At 41.7% G+C, this 15,501-nt stretch overlaps 1 protein-coding gene across 2 annotated transcripts; it reads left to right on the top strand.

Annotated features, from left to right (window-relative positions):
* Positions 1-344: 344 nt before the first annotated feature.
* On the top strand, positions 345-14,958 carry SAP30L (SAP30 like). Of its 2 annotated transcripts, XM_007058419.4 has the most exons (4): positions 353-796; positions 3,004-3,126; positions 5,569-5,667; positions 9,242-14,958. In XM_007058419.4, the coding sequence occupies exons 1-4, from the start codon at positions 611-613 to the stop codon at positions 9,368-9,370; spliced, it is 537 nt and encodes a 178-aa protein (XP_007058481.1). In that variant the 5' UTR covers positions 353-610; the 3' UTR covers positions 9,371-14,958. The 2 variants fall into 2 exon arrangements, with proteins under 2 accessions (XP_027676717.1, XP_007058481.1); XM_027820916.3 differs by lacking the exon at positions 5,569-5,667 and having other exon boundaries at positions 345-796.
* Positions 14,959-15,501: the final 543 nt, after the last annotated feature.

Below are 15,501 nucleotides of genomic sequence, written 5' to 3'. Positions count from 1 at the left end.
GGGGGAGGCTGGGACCTGCCAGGAGTTTCTAGGGGGCCCCGGGCTCGGACGCTGCCGGGAGTTTTTAGGCCCCCCGGGGGGGAGGCTGGGACCTGCCGGGAGTTTCTAGGGGCCCCGGGCTCGGACGCTGCCGGGAGTTTCTAGGCCCCCCGGGGGGGAGGCTGGGACCTGCCGGGAGTTTCTAGGGGCCCCTGGGGCGGCCCGGGGACGCTGCCGGGAGTTTCTAGGGGGCCCCGGGCTCGGACGCTGCCGGGAGTTTCTAGGCCCCCCGGGGGGGAGGCTGGGACCTGCCGGGAGTTTCTAGGGGCCCCGGGGACGCTGCCGGGAGTTTCTAGGGGGCCCCGGGCTCGGACGCTGCCGGGAGTTTCTAGGCCCCCCGGGGGGGAGGCTGGGACCTGCCGGGAGTTTCTAGGGGCCCCTGGGGCGGCCCGGGGACGCTGCCGGGAGTTTCTAGGGTGCCCCGGGCTCGGACGCTGCCGGGAGTTTCTAGGCCCCCCGGGGGGGTGGGCGCGCTGGGTGTTGGAGCCGCTCTCATCGCGGGGGGCGCAGTCTCCGCCGTTGGGAGGCACCGGGCGTCTCCCTGCCGTTACTCTCCGGGCGGGGCTGGGCGATGAATGGTTTCAGCACCGAGGAGGACAGCCGGGATGGGCCCCCCGCTGCCCCCTTTTACGGCCAGAGCTGCTGCCTGATTGATGACGGGGACCGCTGTGTCCGCCCGGCCGGCAATGCCTCCTTCAGCAAGAGGATCCAGAAGAGCATCTCCCAGAAGAAGCTCAAGCTGGACATTGACAAAAGTGTGAGTTGCAACCCGGCCGTGAATCGGTCGCAGCCTTGCCTGTATGTGGCCCAAAGGCTCCTGCAGTGCTCTGCGAAGTTCATGGGCCACTGCAGTGTGGCCTCTTCTGGGCTGGAACCCAGCATCCGCTTTACAGTGCTTTACAGGAGGAGCCTTACACAACCGTTTGGTACCACCAGCCTGCAGTTACACCTGGCATTACATGGCTCTTGGGACCAAACTGAAGACAGCCTGCCTTGAACATTGCAAATTGTGTTTATTGAGCCACATTGGCAATGTTTAAGCCACCGGATTGACGATGCTAGGGTTCTTTCCCCCTCTGAAGGGAATAGGAATCGTAGTGATCTGTGTGTATGGTATACCTAATGTGACCCTTTATTTTGCAGGCTTTATTCCAAACGATTTTACAGATTTAAATATCACTACTAATGTTGTAAAAGATGTAGAGGACAGAGAAAAGGTCTGGAAGAAGAGAGAGGGAGAGATCAACTGGCGATGAAGTGAGAAGTAGGGCTAGTAAAGTAGTGAGAGATTTAAAAGGACTTCCAGACGATAGGTGCTCGAGGAGAAGCATCTTGCATTCCAGTGAGCATGTTGTGCGGAAGGATAGAGAAAAGGCCAGTTTCACTTAGTTTTGAAGGCAGTCGTACCACTTCAGCCACTGTTAGGTACTTGTGACTGCTGTGATTACTAAAGAGGTAACTTTAATTCCACAGATCCCGACCAGTTGGGAGGTATTTACATAAGTAAAGCTTCGAACTGTTCCCATGAAGCAATAATTTAAAAACTGTCACATCTGACTGAACAGCTGACATAACCATTTTTTAAATGAAAAAAATTGCAAGCTTGTTTATTGGTTGGCATCCAGCAGGCTTATCTGCTGCCAGCCAATTAATGATCATTTTAAGTGACATCGGTCCGTCAGGCCTATAAATGAAACCCTCACTGGGAGGAGGATACATCTGAGCTCAGCAGCCATAGTCTTTATGGAGAAAGTTTCTATTTAAAGTAACTCCATCAGCATAAGTCTCACTTCCATCAGAATTTTTTTTTGCCTGCAGTTGTTATAAGCAGCCATAAGATTAAGAGAACTGAAAGAAATTAGAGTGTACTTTGAGTGTACTTTGTCCATTTAATGGCATATTGCTTTAATTTGAGTGTACTTTGTCCATTTAATGGCATATTTCATATGGTTGATTTCACTGTTCCTCTTGTTTGTGACCATCTTTCACACAGCAACAAGGGAGAAGATCACTTTAAAGAGAGAGACTCAACTTGAAATCTAGTAATTTTTTTTAAATCACATATTTCACCTCTCAGAGTATTCCCTGAATCTTTCTAATGTGAGTCAAATTTTACTATCTTTTAATATTTTGTTTCCCTTGTTACATATGAAAGACCACAGAAGTGAAAGGGGAAACCAATGAAATAACTAAACAGGCAGAAAGGATTAAACTGACTGTACAAAGTGCTTTCTTTACAGTTTAAAGGCATTTGTACTGGACTAGCATCTACTCATTTCTGTCATTTACAGTCAGTTTAGAGAATGTTAGTTTTCATTAGAAAATGCCCTCTTAACAGGGACTTTCGTATTGGGGTGAACTTTTAGAAAGATTTCAGAGTAGCAGTGTACATAAGATTCTAATGTACAAAAAGAAGTCAGTTAGTCTGCCTTCTTCTGTTGTTTGGTAAGGGGTTAGGTCCTGATCCTGAAAACATGCACTTTAGTAATCTCACTGATTTCAGTGGGATTACTTGTGTACATCAAGGTAAACACATGCATAAATCTTCACAGATTCAGAACCTTATTCTTCACAGCCCAGCTACAGCTCAATTCAGAAGTGAAGAGACATGATCCTGTAGAGAATTCATCCTTTATTTTGTGACATTTGATTGGTTTCATGAAAGTGAATGTGACATCATAAATTTAGCATTATTATTAGAGATTGAATTTCAACTCAGGCTGTTAGGAACCCTTCATTTTCCTCTGCCTCTTCTCAGCCCTAGCCATTCACACGATGAGCTTATTTCCATAATTCACGAGTATGGCATCAAATTCATGATTCAAATATACCAATTTTCATAGTGTTAAATGTAGTGGAGCAAATGTGTCCTGTGTATTATTTCTTTATAATTGATCGTAGTCTCATACAGTTTTTTTATATAATAACTACTCTGATTGCTTTTCTCCCACTTTTTACTCTTAGGTAAGGCACCTGTATATTTGTGATTTCCACAAGAATTTCATTCAGAGTGTCCGAAACAAAAGGAAGAGGAAGACTAGCGATGATGGAGGAGACTCTCCTGAGCATGAGATGGATGTCCCAGAAGTAAGTGTCTTACAAAAGCGGATGTTGGCTGCTATTGCCAATGTCTGCCGTGTTCAAATTTCATGAATCTTATTGTCTTGGGGGGAAGGCATACATCCTTTCAAGTCCATGAAATAGGGACATTTGAGCACTTTCTTATAGCTGTGAAGACTTTCTTTCACTGAAATTGCAACTTTGTCTAAATTCTTATGGAAGTAACAGTGCCTTCAAGAATAATTTTTATATTGAGGGAGATTATTCTGATTTTGTTTTGTGAGCATATTCCATTTTCTTTCATCACCCTGGCATGATCCAGTTCCTGGCTTTACTAGATTTCTTCTATATACATGTCCACTTAAAACTTTCTATAAAAGAGGAATTGAAAAGATTTGTGGAAAAGAAGTCCAAGCCTACAATTTTATATGCAGGGAGTAGAGCTGAGAAAATAGTTTATTTTTCAATTCAGTGGCCAAACCACCTAAACAAATAAATAAAAACGATTTTGTTTTAAACAGAATTTTATTTTCTTGCCAAAACAAAAGTGAAAAGAATTGTTTTTTGGGTCAAACAAAATGTTTCATTGGACCCTAAGCTAATTTGTTTTTATTTTGTTACATTTTTTGGGGGGGTAACCCTTTTTAGCGCTTTTTAAAAAAACAAATTGACCCAAATTTCAAAACAAAACTTTTACATTTTTAAAAAAAATTTATTCAGCTGAAAATATTCACTGAATTTGACCAAAAACCGTGAATAGTTTCAGTTGCCCTGAGACTGCATTTTTCAGCAAATCTATTAGTTGAAAAATTTCATCCGGTTCTAATAGTGTGCGCCTAAACAACAAGTAAGGGGGTAGTCAGCATATACACTATTCTAAAGTTACTATTTTAAAAAAAAAATGAATGCACATCAAGTCGTACTGCATGATTCCTTATTGGTGCCACAACCCAGTATGCATCATTCTGGGATGTCACAGCTTTCAGACTCTCCACTATGGTAATGGAGTCAGCCCATGTGGGCTTAACTAAGCAACATTCAAGGATGTTGTGCAGTTTTGAAATATGTATAATACTTTTTACATCCCAGAGCAGCATTATTTAACAATTCTCTTAAACCAGTGTTTCTCAAACTATTGTACTGGTAACCCCTTTCACACAGCAAGCCTCTGAGTGTGACACCCCTCCCCCCCCAAATTAAAAACACTTGTTTATATATTTAACACTTTTATAAATGCTGGAGGCAAAGCAGGGTTTGGGATGGAGGCTGACAGCTCGTGACCCCCCATGTAATAACCTTGTGACCCCCTGAGGGGTCCCCACCCCCAGTTTGAGAACCCCTGTCTTAAACCATGAAACAAATAAATTATAAAACCTTTGAGACAAGAGCCACATTATCTTATTTAATCTAATTTCTCTATTCCTCAGTTTCCCCATCTGTAAAATGGGGTTATGAAACTGACCTCCTTTTGTAAAGTGCTTTGAGATCTACTGATGGTATTAGGTGGTATTATTATTTGTACTTTGGGCATTGAGCACACTAAGTGCGCTACAGTAATAAACTGAAATAATTACTTAACAGAGCCCTTCTGGGCTGGCTCATTTGCTTTAGAGGTATTTCTCATACCTGACACGCTAATACGTTGCTTAGTTAATACAGGAGCCAGTGGCAGGACGTCATAGTTCCTAAAAACGTTACTAACAACAAAATTAAATTTCTGTGCCATATGCTGCAGATAACAAAAGTTAAGTAACATTCAACGCATAATTTAAAACATAAGAGGGAGTTTTGCAATTTACATTTGAAGTTCCCTTCACCTGGACTGTTACTGAAGCACGCGCTTTCTGCCTGCCCTTTGCGCAGTTTTTTCACTCTCACTGTAGAAATTGTGCGTTTACATTTTGAAATATCCCTGGTTGAGTTCGTTCCTTCACAGTGCCCGAAAACCCAACAGTTTATGACACTAGCCATTTGCTCAGTGGGTAATAAGATGGTATTCAGCCACAAGTTTCTAAACTCTGTGGGAATAGCAGTGAGTAATGATTTCTGTTTATAACAAAGAACTCTATAATTTTTAGTGTGGTTCTTCTCTGAAAAACAGCTCTCTAAAAATGGCATTGGGGGACTATGTGTGTGTAAATGACCTGCTTATCAGATTCACTCAGTTTACAAGTGAAAGGATTGCTGAGGATGCGGAGGTGTAATTGAGAGCAGAATTTGGCCTTACAACTGGAAATTGGCTAACCATTCTGTTGTGGTATATGAGCCAGAACAGAATGTCTCTCCCCTGAGACTGTTTTGGCTCTGCAACATTAACAAGAATAAAAAAGTAGACTTATATTTGTCACTAAAGCAAGCCCATGCGGCTCTGAATACAGACAGAGCAGTCCTGTTGAGCTAGTAAGTGCCAATTTGAGCTACTCTCCTCAGATACATCTGCACCCCAGTCATCCTGCGTCTGTTTTCCAGGTTGACCTGTTCCAGCTGCAAGTGAACACGCTGCGACGGTACAAAAGACATTACAAGTTACAGACCAGGCCTGGCCTCAATAAGGCTCAGCTAGCAGAAGTAAGCGAGGGTGCGGGGAGTTGCTTTTTATAACAGAAGAAAAATGTATTTTTCGCTTCCCCAATCTGACATCCATTTTCTGGACACAAGTGACTGCGCTGACTCTATCACTAGTACATACCAGATGCTCTGCTGCTGGTTTCCAGTGAATTGCTATAAGCGTATTCTCCTTCCCATGAGAAGGATCCTGAGGAACATTTTGCAGTAGCTGTTGCTTGTTCTCCTTTCTTTCCATCCATCTAATTCATTAAAAAGTGAATGATTAATGATGGCAGAGTGAATAGAATCAGAAAATGGACTCTTATTGTCCTGTGTATTTACCAATTTTCAAGCTGTTAGTTGGGGACAGCTGTAAAACCAAACTCCTGAGACACATTCTAGCAGAGAGACAAGGAGGGTGAGGTAATCTTTTATTAGACCAACTTCTGTTGGTGAGAGAGAAAAGCTTCTGAGCCACACAGAGCTCTTCTTCAGGTCACCCAAAGAAGAGCTCTGTGTGTGGCTCAGAAGCTTCTCTCTCGCCAATGGAAGTTGGTCTAATAAAAGATATTACCTCACTATCCTTGTCTCTCTAATATTCTGGGACCAACAGAGCTATAACTACACTGCATACAACATGATCTAACAGTCATTTTAAATGTCATATTGTTTGTTTGTTCTCCATTCTCTGCCTAGTGCAGTTGGGCTGCATTTCTTCATATTAAAAGCAGAGTCATTAACCCAGTTCTTCCCTTCTCTCTTTCCTTCCATGATCCTGACATACCTTGCTTACCTAATAAATCATGCCTCATCAGTCTGTTAGAATTCTTTGAGGGGATCAACAAATCTGTAGACAAGGGTGATCCAGTGGATATAGTGTACTTGAACTATCAGAAAGTCTTTGACAAAGGCCCTCACCGAAGGCTCTTAAGCAAAGTAAGCAGCCATGGAATAAGAGGGAAAGGCCTCACATGGATCAGTAACTGGTTAAAAGACAGGAAACACAGGGTAGGGATAAATGGTCAGTTTTCAGAATGTGGAGGGATAAATAGCAATATCTCCCAGGGATCTGTACTGGGAGCAGTGTGGTTCATACATGATCTGGAAAAGGGGGTAAACGGGTAAAGAGATGGCAAAATTTGTGGACAATTCAAAATTACTCAAGATCGTTAAGTCCAAACCAGACTGTGAAGATTATAAAGGGATCTCACAAAACTGGTTGACTGGGCAACAAAACAGCAGATGAAATTCAATGCTGATAGTGCACATTGGAAAACTTAATCCCAACTGTACATGCAAAATGATGGGATCTAAAGTAACTGTTGCCCCTCTGAAAGAGATCTTGAAGTCATTGTGGCTAGTTCTATGAAAACATCTGCTCAGTGTGCAGTGGCAGTCAAAACGAACTATGTAAGGAACCATTAGAAAAGGGGTAGATAAGACAGAAAATATCATACCACCACTATATAAATCCATGGTACTCCAACACCTTGAACCTTGCATGCAGTTCTGGTTGCCCCATCTCAGAAAAGATAAATTAGAATTGGAAGAAGTACAGAGCAGGGCAACAAAAATTATTAAGGTTGCATATGAGGAGAGATTAATAAGACTGGGACTTTTCAGCTTGGAAAAGAGATGGCTACGAGTGGATATGATAGAAGACCACAAAAGCATGAATGGCATGGACAAAATGAATAAGGAATGTTATTTAGTCCTTCACATACCACAAGAACCAAGGGTCACCCAATGAAATTAATAGGCAGCAGGTTTAAAACAAACAAAGGGAAGTACTTCTTCACACAATGCACAGTCAGCCTGTGGAACTCGTTGCCAGGGGATTTTGTGAAGGCCAAAAGTAAAACTGAGTTTAAAAAATTATCAGGTCCATCAATGGCTATTAGCCAAGATGATCGGGGATGCAACTCCATGCTCTGGGTGGCCCGAGCCTCATACTGACAAAAGCTGGGAGAGGGTGATCGGATGGATCACTCAGTGATTGCCTGTTCTGTTCATGCCCTCTGAAGCACCTGGCATTGGCTGCTGTCAGAAGACCCAATACCAGATTAGATGGACCATTGGTCTGACCTAGTATGGCTGTTCTTAATAAGCCATTAAAGAGCTGTCTCCTCCTTCTGTCCTCCACTTGAGACAAGAGTTTGGGTAGCTCTTTTATACAAGCAGTGCTGCAGATAGATGTAGTGTCCTTAATAGATATTCTAATGTTCAAGGCAGTTGTGCTTCAGGCAAGTGTTACAGAATCCCCACTCCTACCTCGATTTCACCTGAATGTGTTCCTAGGGAAGCTCTGCTCTCATCAGGTTAACCTTACCTCTGCAGAAATTGCACTCTGTGTTTCCTACAGGCCCAGGACTTTTACCACCATACAGCACGCAAAGTTCTGGCCGCTTTGTAAAATGTTTTGTTGCTCATTTTCAAAGTAGAGTACAGAATTAATGTTGATAATGTTGTACAGTGTATGGCATGGAGTAACAAGGTGAAGGGTGGGATGTAGATCCTCATTGGTGTATCGTGTATTTGTAGTGTTCTGTCTAATGAGTAAGCAGTCTTTCAATTCCCTCTTGTTGGCAAGCGCTGTGTACTGAAGCACATTTACATTAGTATCCCCGGCAAAACTATTATGCAAGCAGAGATTAACCTTAAGGGGAGCCTAACTTAAAATTGTCACACACTTCCCAGATTTCCTGTGAAGTTTGAGCAGCTTTGACCCTACGCTGGATCCTCGTCCAGCTCCCATGCTTGAATCACTTCTGCCTGAGGCTCTTAGACATCTGCTTCTAACCCACCGTAAGGAAAACTCAAACTTCCATAAGTCTTCTTGGAGTGATTCATATTGTTCAACCTGCATCAAAAACCAATTTTGGAGTTGTGCTGGGTACTGAAAGAGATGTTTCCACCATAGGGGAAAGCACATCTCCTAATCCTGGCCCAAAAAGACCCTTTTTACATTAGATTTATCCTTTGGATGAGAAAAGCAACCTAACTGTCCAGGGTTGTTACCAGAGTTTGAGGTAGCAGCCCTAGCTTTTTTTCTGTTGTGGATCCCCTTTCAGTTCCTTTTATGAAAGCTTCCAACGTGTTTTAATGTGGGCAAAGGTCCGTTGAAGTTGCATTGTTTACATTGCCAAGTCTCTATCTCTTTTGGATCACTTTAGCGAAGCTTGGCGATAGCTTTCCTTCACTCTTCTTTAAAATATTGAGTCATGGGGAAACTCTCTCCAAGCAGACTTGGCACGGAATGGATTGGGGAGGTGGTTTCTACTACTAACTAAAATACTAGCCTGTTGTAATGCTTTCCTAGGAAAGGAGGACTTCCTGGCTTCCAAATTCCACTTGTGAATTGGCTCCTGAAATTGTTGATTTAGCAAGACAACTCTCTGCCCATATGCACATTCTAGCTATAGTGAAGGGGTAAATGAGGACTGACTGTTCAAATCAGTGCATGTTTGCATAAAAGTGTGTTTTACTTGACAGCCTTAAATCAATGTCAGGACGAACAAAGACCAAACTGTAGCTCTGCTTATTTCTGCATTTAATTCAAGAATTTGCCTTTTTTTTTTCCTTTTATAATATTTAGACCATTAGCCGCCACTTCAGAAATATCCCTGTGAATGAAAAGGAGACACTTGCTTACTTCATCTACATGGTAAAGACCAACAAGAGCAGGCTGGACCACAAATCAGAAAGCAGCAAGCAACTAGAATAAAGATGAGTTGGACTTTGGATGAGAATAAGCATGATATTGAAGGAACAGGTGGTGTCATGCATTTTAAGCTTATAAAGACTGTTAAACTATATTGTAAAAAATTTTAAATGCAGTGTGTGTGAATGACATAATATAGACACTCTTGGTCAGGACTATCTGAAAACATGCATCCAACATGCCTAAGAAGACTTTCTTCCCAGTCAAAGCCAACATTGGAATGAAGGAATAAAGATCATAGGAAGAATTAAAGATATCAGTAGGACTTTGTGGCTTTGAAGTTCATTGATGCAGTGTGTTAAAGTACTTCTGGAAGCCTGCTTCTGAATGTGATTTCGGTGATGAGTAAAAAGAATTCAGTGGTCTCAGTCTGCACCACAAAACCACCATGCAACACACTTTGGCTCAGGACTAGAACAGCAGTGGAATTATAATTCAGAATCAAGGTGCATGGGTCAGAAGTCTGTCTGAAGCTTGCTCACAACCTGAACACACTCCAACTTTCTCTGAGTCAGTGCTACAAGTTCCAAACTTCTGTGAATGAATGCTACAATTCGCCAAATCCACTCAGTGAACGCTGTTTGCTTGGTTTGAAAATGGATTTCTCACATCATATCGTATGGAAACCAAACCGATATTGCCTATCTTGTCATCTGCTTTACCTTATTTAAAAACTCATTATTTAATTGAATTGTTTTAAGCATTTGAGAACATCTGCATTTTCTGGACTTATGGCATTTAAGGAAATACGTGGCATTTAGGCAAATATTGTGAATTAATTCACTGGTTTGATCATGTCGTTAATAATGCCCCAATTAATTCACATAAATCTTTGTTGTGTCTCTTGAATTCTAGGCTCAGGGGGATAGGTGAAGCAATGGCTTATGGCTCAAGCCTTTATCCTGGGTCAGATCAGGTATAAATCACACAAGTGACTTTATTCTCAATCTGGCCTTCAGCAGGTCCACGTCACAAAACTGGCTCACAGATTGGTCTGACTTCCAGTCTCAGTTTCAGATAAACCATTCTAGGAGCAGTAGATATGTCACCAGTGTACTAACACGAGCGTATGTGATATTTGAACAGCATCTGCCTGCACTGTTTTGGCAATGGACAGAGTGTCAAAGCACTCACCTTTCATAAGCATTAAATTTACGTTTCCTAGGAATAATGCTGATCGTAGAATGGCACGCAGTTGTCCTTTGTAACTGCATGTTTTAAAAGTGAAGTTAAAATCACTCATTTTTGTCATTTCAAGCCAAGGTGTTCTTACAAATCTTCACAGCCTAAACAAAATTGGCAAGGGGAGCCTAAAGAGCATTGTGACCTGTCATTTTCCAATGACCTCAAATTCAATTCAAGATAGTCTTTGTGATTTTAAAAACAACACCATTCCCCTGCTGTTTTAGCTTTTTAGTCTTTTTATTCTGTTCTGAGATGCCAAGACCCCACCTGATGAGCATGTATGAAACAAGCCTTAAGCAGCAAAGTGAACAGTGGAGAACTTTGGTTAGAATTTTTCAGTTGTGGGTTTGAACATGCAGAAACTGTTTGTAGCTTTGAATAGCTAAATATAAGAGACACAGCTCAATATTGTATTTTATTGCTTATTGTGCAAGACAGTTCATACAATAACTTCTTGAAATCTTAAGCTTTCCCAAAGTATCTGATAAGATAATTAAGGTCACCACTCTAAGCAAACTGAGTATTTGCAGAGCTTTCAAGTGTTTGCTTATGTTCCAAATAGATAGTCAAGAAACTTCAGCCTTTTTAATAAGTCCAATGTCATGCAGAAAATACTTCTAGTGATAGGGATATTCCATTTTAATCTGATGCATCTCTGAAGGATGTGGATTGTTTCAAGTGCCATCACAGACTCCAATTCAGTATGAATTTTAAGAACTATTTAGATCAGAGGGTATGTCTACACTTCAGTTAAAACCCTGTAGCTGGCCGGTGCCAGCTGACTCAGACTCCTGGGGCTAGGGAGCTGTTTAATTGCCACGTAGCCAATCGAGCTTGGGCTAGAGCCGGGGCTCTAGGACCTTGTGAGGCCCAAGCCCAAACATCTGCAATTAAACAGTCCTTTGGGAGTCAGCTGGCATGGGCCAGCCACAGGTGTCTAATTGCAATATAGACATATCCTAAGGCGCTTGGACACAAGCAGTGAAGGAGTGTATGGAATGGTAAGCAAATGTCTTGCATCAATATTTCTTGAGTGTTTAAGAGTCTCCATTATTCTGGTCCCTTCCTTATTGGAAGGATGAAATAAACACCCCATATCAGTCAATTGATCTGATTTATATAATTCAGGACAGATGCCTAGAAGGTATGTTCTCTGACTGCATGATTAACTTCAGAGTTTTTATGCGTGCACCCGGAGGAGAGTGAGTAAGGAAAAATCTGTCTTCAAGTTATGAGTAGGTTATGCCTCATCCTGACTTCCAGACCAAAAATGGAATTTGTGTGGGGATGTTAAGGGGTTTTTTTCCTCTTTTTTTTTTAAGAGCAAATAATTTGTTGCAGTGTTTTAGCCATTCTTTACAAAGGAAATATGGTGGCAGGTTCCATCTGTTCAGGTGTATTCATTGGAATGTTTTTGTGCAGAGGTGGGATTCAGGAAATTTTCTGAGCTAAGTGATTGATATAAAATTTATGATTGTTGTTGGTTTCACTTAAGCAATTATACTTTACTTTTAAAAAAAATCTTATTCTAAGGTGTGGTGATGGAAAGATGTTTACCAGCCATTAGCAGGAGTTTATAAGGTGGAGAGGTTGGAGGAAGGACACCAAAGAAGCAGAGGAATCTTTGGTTTTCAGATCCCTGGGATCCCATTGCCTTATAAACACTTGGAGATGCCTTATTCTCTTGTTCTCAACTCCACTAGAATAACAAGCCTTGATCCTGAGAGCAAGTGTCTTGGTGGAGGGACTGGTCACTCATGTGGCTACCCACGCTAGACACTGACATCACACATCAATTCAGCAGCAATAGCCATGTTCAGAGTGCCTGTGGCTCTCGGAGCATTTAGACTTTTTAATAATCAGAAACGCAACAATGCAATTGCTCTGTGTAATGCCACTGTGTGTGTTTGATTGTGCTGCTGGCCCATTAATGATACTGTCCAACAGCTTTTAAATGCTCAACAGCAAATGTTTTTTTGAGCCTCAGGGGTGTGAAATTTTTCAGCACTTTGACAGGGTTTGTTGAAGATGCAAGAGAGCAGAATTGCTTTGATGGATGTGGTTCATTCACACAAGGTGTAAGTTTTTTACCTTGATACTTTTAGAATTTGCATTTCACAGACGGGATTTAGATGCTGTCTAACTCAACCATGGTGCGCAAACTTTAGTAGTCGTATATAATTTGTTCCAAGTCTCTGGGTGGAATTCATCCAGTGCGGAAGGCCCACAGGAAACACTCCTGTCCACATAAGAACCTGATCCAATTAAAGACTCCTGTCAACTTCATTAGGGTTTGGATCAGACCCTAAACCCTTAGGATGGAACTCAGAGTCCCTCCTGCAGGCTTCTTCAGTGGGTTAATTTAATCATGTGTAGTAGTCCTATGCTGGTCCCTAGTATTTGTAGGGGAAGAAAAAGAAATCACTGACCTTTTTCATCCCTTGAGCTCAGTGAAGGAAAAAGCAAGGGAATTTGAAGTGTCCTGTGATAGGATTAAATTAGGGGCAGTGACATTGTGATGACTGGAAAGTGCAGCTGATAAAGCTGGCAAGTTCTTAGGGGGCACTTTGTCCTTAGATGTTCTGTGTTCATCTTTCAAGGCCTCGTTTTGTGTCTGTATCTTGAATACTGCATATCTTGAGCAAACTGTTGCAGTAATATTTAATGTTTCTTTTGCTGATTAAAACCTGATTTAAAAACTTAGGTCAGCCTAGCTACATCTCTCAGGACTGTGAAAAACGTAATGCCCTGTGCAACGTAGTTAGGTCGACCTAACTCTGCTGTAGACACAGCTAGATCACTGGAAGAATTCTTTCCGTCGATCTAGCTACTGTCTCTCAAGAGGTGAATTACCTACATCACTGGTAAAATCCATTCCCGTCAGTGACAGACGCATCTACGCTAGAGTGCCACAGACAGCACAACTGCAGCACCACAGCTGTGCCATTCTAACGGCTCGGGTTTATACGTATCCTAAGATCCAGAAAAGTGGAGGATTAAGGTTGTCCCGACTTTATCGAATTCTCTGGTACCTGCAGGCGTGCTTCTAAGGAAAGTTGGAGGCTCTTTTGATGTGTAGCCGAACAAAAAAAACACACACAAAAACCTGTCTGGCAATTGAAAGTCAGACATGTCAGTAGGATGGCTTCTTATCCAAACAAGTTATGAAATCTAGAGCCAAAGTAACCCACAGCAAACATATTTCAGACTAGGTAGCATAGCAAAGAGAACTCCATGTAGGACATGGTCCAAATGAAAACCCAGCTAAATGGACTTCTTTCACACACACATTTTTAAGAAGAGTCAGCTAAACAGTGTTAAATTTTGTGATGAGTGTTTTATGCCAAACACAAATGTAGTGGGGAGGAGAAAGGGTGAGCCATGCACTTTACTTCTGTCGGTAGGTTCTAATGTAAATACCGGTGGGAAATCATGGTAGGTAAATGGAAGTGGTCAGGGAGGGGGACTTGATAGAAAAGATTTTGTTTTTTGTTTCAAACAGCAAACCATTCTTACTCCTGCAATGCCCTAGCATCGTTTTCTCTTTAAAATTTAAACTATTGAGATGAGGGAACATTAAACTTTTAGGTGGGAGCCATTTTACTGCCCAGTGGATTCACTAAAGGGCCCATCATGGAGAGACAATAGAATATTGTTGATTGCTCTTTTTCATTATTGTTCCTTCATGTCAGCTAGGGCTTATCAAGCATAAGAGAGGTGGTAAAGTTCAGTTTTCAGTTTCTGCTTTCTAGTTGTAAACAGGACTCTTAACGGCACCGGATAGTCCATTCACTTTTGCAACAAACCTCTGCTCTCACTTCCATGTTATCCATTACCCACAGCTCTGTTGGAAAATAACTAAATAGTGTTCATGGAGTGGGAGGGCTCTTGCCTTAAATTCTGAATTTCAGTTACAATCAGGTCTGATATATAAAATAGTTTGCAATAGGTTCTTAGGGTCTCTGACCTAATAGATTTCCAGTATTGTTTTTAAAAGAGCGAGGTTTTCATTTTTGCCTTTCATTTGTTGTCTTCATCCCTCCTGTCTTGTTCCATTCCACAGCTGGAACACCAAGAGGAGACACCTCGGATAACTTAAAAAAAATCCTTTTACTCTGTACCAGGCTTACTGGGAGAAAAAAAAATAATTCCCCCTTTCATTACGGCCTCCCACATGTTGTGCTGATCTTATGCCAAATGTTTTTGATATCTTGTCTTTTTACTGATGTAAGATAGCTGTGTACTGTCAACGTAACTCTAGTAACTTATAGTGAAACTGTATAATTTTCTCTGAGATGTAGAAAATGTTCTGCTCCCACCGTGTATGAGACTTTAACTCTGTCCTGTCAGACAAAGCTATAAATGCCTGAGTTTCACTTTTAATAAATGATCTATCTAGCAACACGCCCCAAGTTCCCTCTGTTTGCCTCTCTGAATAGGATTCGCTTCCAGTGACTGGCTTAGGAGATTTGGTTCCTGGGATGATCTAGACGTAGTGCTTCTCACTGCCACATAGGACACCTGGGTTCACTTTGATTCCCTGTGCTGACTTTTTGTTCCCAGGACTCCGAGTATTGCAGAGATGGGAGGGGAAGTAGAGGAGTGAGGAAAAATGCCATCCCCCTGTGTCAAATAAAGGAGTCTTACCAACTCCTTAGCTGGATGAGTAGTTCCTCTGACATAAGGCCTCTTGTAGTGTAGGGGGTATAAGCCAAGAAATGTTCCCGATGGTATGTAAAGACAACTTGTGTTTAATAAAAAGAAAAGGAGTACTTGTGGCACCTTAGAGACTAACTCATGAAAGCTCATGCTCAAATAAATTGGTCTCTAAGGTGCCACAAGTACTCCTTTTCTTTTTGCGAATACAGACTAACATGGCTGCTACTCTGAAACCTTTTGTTTAATAAAATCTGTTCACTTGGACAGCCTTGTAAGTCTTCTATTTAGAG

Source organism: Chelonia mydas, chromosome 8 (assembly GCF_015237465.2).
Source record: "Chelonia mydas isolate rCheMyd1 chromosome 8, rCheMyd1.pri.v2, whole genome shotgun sequence".
In the NCBI taxonomy this organism is placed as follows: Eukaryota; Metazoa; Chordata; order Testudines; family Cheloniidae; genus Chelonia; species Chelonia mydas.
The sequence above is the reverse complement of the archived record's forward strand: the minus strand, read 5'-3'. Positions and strand labels throughout refer to the sequence as shown.

What these genes read in the sequence shown, in the direction of transcription:
- SAP30L (XM_007058419.4), top strand. Translation starts at nt 611, where the DNA reads ATGAATGGTTTCAGCACCGAGGAGGACAGCCGGGATGGGCCCCCCGCT. An exon ending in AGCTGGACATTGACAAAAGT is followed by an intron (nt 797 to 3,003) that starts GTGAGTTGCAAC and finishes TTTTACTCTTAG; the next exon opens with GTAAGGCACCTGTATATTTG. An exon ending in ATAAGGCTCAGCTAGCAGAA is followed by an intron (nt 5,668 to 9,241) that starts GTAAGCGAGGGT and finishes TATAATATTTAG; the next exon opens with ACCATTAGCCGCCACTTCAG.